Here is a 4,201-nt window from a genome sequence, read left to right on the forward strand (position 1 = left end):
TAAAAAGTGTTACATGCTTAAAACGATAACTCAATATGAAGAATGTGAATGAAATTGGAGTTCATTGAAAAAGGATCCATTATAATTTTTTGTTTTATTTATTTTAATTTTATTTTTCTCCTTGTTACTATGTGGAGTGGTATATTCTGATTGTAAATTTGTTGTTTGGTTTGAGTTAGGACCGGAGATAAATGTAAATCTTAGTTTGTTCCCAGATTTTTGATGCCCACTTGTAATATAAGTTCGATTGTAGATAGGGGGCAGGGTTTAATAAGAGTATTTTCTTCTTCCTGCTCCTTTTCACACATGGTTGCAGTGCTTTATTGATAGAAAGTGTGGTTGGTTGGTTTGAACTGTTGTACCAAGTGTGAAATAAATAAATAAATGAAAAAAATGAGATGAAATGAAATAATGACACATTTGTCACATTTGAAGTTGGTATAGTCCAATCCTGCAGTTTACAGCAACATCGTTCACATTAAACTCTGCACACAGCTGTCACCATGTTCTGCTACTATGCTTTCCCTGAAACGGAAGTGTACAATGTGCTGAACCTCACATTACAATTCACCAAAGCCAAGCAGAGCTGTAAAGACAGCTATAACATGTATGTACTAGTTCAAACCTTTCACAATGCCACAATGTTTGTCATCTTGGCCCTGACACAGTTGCACACTGACACCTACTAAAAAGGTATTTAGCAGCTGTCAGCAGGTGTAATGGTTGCCACATTTACCATTTTAGGGCTAGATTTACTAACCAACTGCGGCACCACAAACGGGTCTAAAAGAAGTATTGACAGTATTTACAAAGATAGCACAGTGACAAGATTTTGTGAAAGAGGTGTTTGTAACTGACCCTGCTTTAGATCTATTTCTGGGAGTTCCTCTCAAAACATACAAAATATAGCAGTAGACTATTTAAATAAAACGCACAAACTGATTTACTAACATTGATACATACAACACAGCACAAAATGTACTGCTAGTTACGCTATTATTGCTCAGTGGTGCATTTTCAATAAAAAATGTGACCTGCTGTTTCGTTAAAAACCTTCCTTGAAGAAAATTGGTCTTGAGGTTTGCTGGTAAACATTGTAGCATTTTCTTAATTAGCAGAAGTTGAAGAAGTTAGAAGTTGTCTGTGTTTGTGCATGTAGCAATACAGTTTATGCACGCAGCATTCACTATTATACAAATTTGGCAACTTGTGGCTCCATAAATCAAGATCATGAGCACCAACCACTGTTAAGAAGGCTTTGCTTTGACCAAGTCCATCTTGTATTTACAGTCTGTGTTGTTAAAAAGTAAGGTTTTGTTACATATGCATTGCTCAGAAGCTCCACCTGCTTGCTGTTCAAATCTTTTGGTTGTAAGGTGTTTACAGTCGGCTGTCTGTAAGAAAAACTAACTCAGCTTCTTAACTGAAGGGTTGCACCAAGTCCAAGTATGAGACTAAAAACAGGATTATGTTGAACTGTGAATCACAAAAAACTACTTTCAGAAAATAAAATATAAGAAAATAAAATAACATTTCAAATAAGCATAACAGAACCGCTTTAAAAAGGTTTCTACGATGGATTTGACTAACATGCATGTGGAAAAAAATGGCTCTGATATCAAAACAATATGATGCAACTACTGTTTACTATTTCAAATGTTCCCTCAGTTCCTACATGTAGCTGTCCATCTACACACCTGAGACTGCCGCACATCTGCTTCAGTCAGTCTCCTTTTTCAGGTATTTCTTCATGAGTGAAGCCACGTCTCCCCCCTCGCTGCCCTCTGCTTCCAATCTCTCACCCTGCGGCCTCTCAAACCTGCGTCTCAGCCCACCACCCTGGGAGCTTCGTCCTGATCCACCTGAGCTAGAGGACTCTGATTCAGAGCTTTTCCTGCTGTGGCTCGAGGGAGGCAGCTCTCCAAAGTGGACGCTTAGTGCTCTCCTACCTCCTCTGACTGAGCTGGCCAGGCTGCTGGTTGACTGAGCTCTCCTGATTGCAGGCAAGATGTCTGAGGCCGCGTCGTCACGGTCCAAAGGCAGACGCCGATTTTGGAAGACCATGGGTTCTGAACCTAGGGATCCTTCACCTACGTCCTCTGGAATGAGGCTCCCCACCATGCACTGCCGTGCTGCCAGAGGGGAGCGCTGGATGGGAGTTGTGACAGAGTGCAGCGACTTCTCTTCCTCTGGGATGGAGACGGAAGGAGCATGATGACGAGCAGCAAGTGAGGAGAGGTGCGGCAATGAGGGAAGCGATGAGAGAGAATCACCTGAGTTAAAGCGAGAGACTTTGCCTCCAGCTGCAGAGAGAGTTTTGGTAGAACGTGGCAGGAGTGGGGAGGATGGTTTCAGGATGCTGGGACCAGGTCTGGGCTCCTGGACATCTTCTGGACTGAGAGAGAGGGCCGAGGCTCTCCGTCTGAGAGTCGATGCTCCGGTTGTTTGATAAATCGCCAAAGACACGGTACTGCCAGTTTCATCTCCTGCATCACCGCCAGCTCTGCGTTTACGAAGTCCTTCCAACAATTCAGACAGAGCTGTGGAGGATGGGGCTCGACCAAGAGATCTGCTAGCAACGCCTCCAGCCTCAGAGCCCTCATCATCAGGATTCACACAAGAACTAGAGAGTGATAAAAGAAGCAGTTTAAACCACAAACCAGCCCATATGTTTGGCTAACATACACAGACATCTAGGGCTAGAACTAAATATTGTCTCATTTCATCTATTGGGTGTTTATTATCAAAAACATTCTCTGTCCAACTAAACAGCCTAAACAGGGCTGAGCATTATATCAAATCAATTTGATCCATTCAACATTTTTGCTTTTTGAAAAACTCTGAGCACAACATGAAAGCATTAAGCTGAATGTCCACACATCATCTTTGTGATTCTGAAGAATTCAAATATTTTCTGTGGTAGAGCACAAATCAGGAGATTTCAAAGGTACTTTTTGTAATTGACCAAAAACTGTAAGAAACAATATATTTGATTGAAATGTTACTTAATAAGACGTGCAGTTAGTGGGGATAGGTTAATTGGAAACCCTAAATTGCTCATAGGTGTGAATGAGAGTGCGAATGGTTGTCTATGTCCAGGGTGTACCCTGCCTCTCGCCTTAAGACAGCTGGGATAGGCTCCAGACAACCACCAGCACTCTTCAGTGGGAGAAACATTTCCTCATTCATCCAAGTGACTTCAACTTTTTCAGATTTACTTACTTGAATGATGGAGCATGCATCAAGACAGTAGTTAATAGTAGTGTCACACAGTACTTGAAACACTTATCGTAGCTAGTTAGCTCATCAAAATCAAGCTAAGTGATTTATCATTGCAGCTTGAAGTACCTTGTGTTAGCAGACTTACTGTAAGCTGTAGGTGCTGATGGTGTCAGCAACAGACTGACGGCCCCCCTGGCTGCTGTGAAGTGAGCTTCCACCGCGGGAGCCTCCTCTAGACACTCCTGACCATGTGTGAATGCCTTCTCCCCCAACAGAGCCGACACTGGACACAGAGTCACTGCAGGACCAAAGCAAACCTCAGAAATCTGCTACAGCCAAATTGAATGAAATTAGATCTTTACCTTTTCAGCTGCTATAAACATGCAAGCACAATAAAAAAGGAAATATGCGACTGCAGCTCCATAAACAGCTGATGATTCCACTGTAAGCCAAGATAGCATTACAGCAGGGGTGGAGCAGCAAGTAATGACTCATAAGATTGGCACACTGCAAACTTTCATGGCGCACTTTATCACAGGACTGTTTTTTGCTTACATGCTTACAAAAGGAAATGAAAAATTCTTATTGGTCTATGATAAAAACATGCTCTAAGGCATACCATCAGTTAAGTTAGTGTCCTGTGGATTTTTGATGTTAGTAGTCATGTACAAAACCCTTCTGTCATGGCCTTGAGTCAGAGACCCAAAGTTTATGTTTTGGACATTCAGCAATATTCTCAAGTTAACTCCCTGGTTTTGGTTCGTATTGTTGTGATCCTTTCCTGTGCGGTATTTGTCATGGTCTTGGGTCGGTGACCCAGTGTTTTTTTTTTCTTGTTTTTATTTATATTTTTTGATTTAGTATTATTCATGGTTCTGTTTTTGCTTCCCCTGTGTCCTTGTCCTTGTCCTTAACACCATAATTCCCTCCACACTCACCACCAAGCTGGAGCATCTGGGACTCAGCTCATCTATGTGTC

At 41.9% G+C, this 4,201-nt stretch overlaps 1 protein-coding gene across 2 annotated transcripts in view; it reads right to left on the reverse strand.

Moving 5' to 3' along the window:
• myo18b (myosin XVIIIB) overlaps positions 1–4,201 on the reverse strand; it is a 71,921-nt gene that overhangs the window by 11,089 nt on the left and 56,631 nt on the right. The window contains exons 42-44 of one of the 2 annotated variants that reach the window (XM_005739128.2): positions 3,368–3,520; positions 2,274–2,623; positions 1,698–2,189 (exon numbers count right to left, since the gene is read on the reverse strand). In XM_005739128.2, the coding sequence (XP_005739185.1) occupies positions 1,720–2,189; positions 2,274–2,623; positions 3,368–3,520 (973 nt within the window). In that variant the 3' untranslated portion in view covers positions 1,698–1,719. Of the gene's footprint in view, positions 1–1,697; positions 2,624–3,367; positions 3,521–4,201 lie in introns of both variants that reach the window. The other variant, XM_005739127.2, reaches the window with a different exon arrangement.

The sequence above is a fragment of the Pundamilia nyererei genome, unplaced genomic scaffold, assembly GCF_000239375.1.
Source record: "Pundamilia nyererei isolate P.nyererei 1_Seehausen unplaced genomic scaffold, PunNye1.0 scaffold00089, whole genome shotgun sequence".
NCBI classification, from domain to species: Eukaryota; Metazoa; Chordata; class Actinopteri; order Cichliformes; family Cichlidae; genus Pundamilia; species Pundamilia nyererei.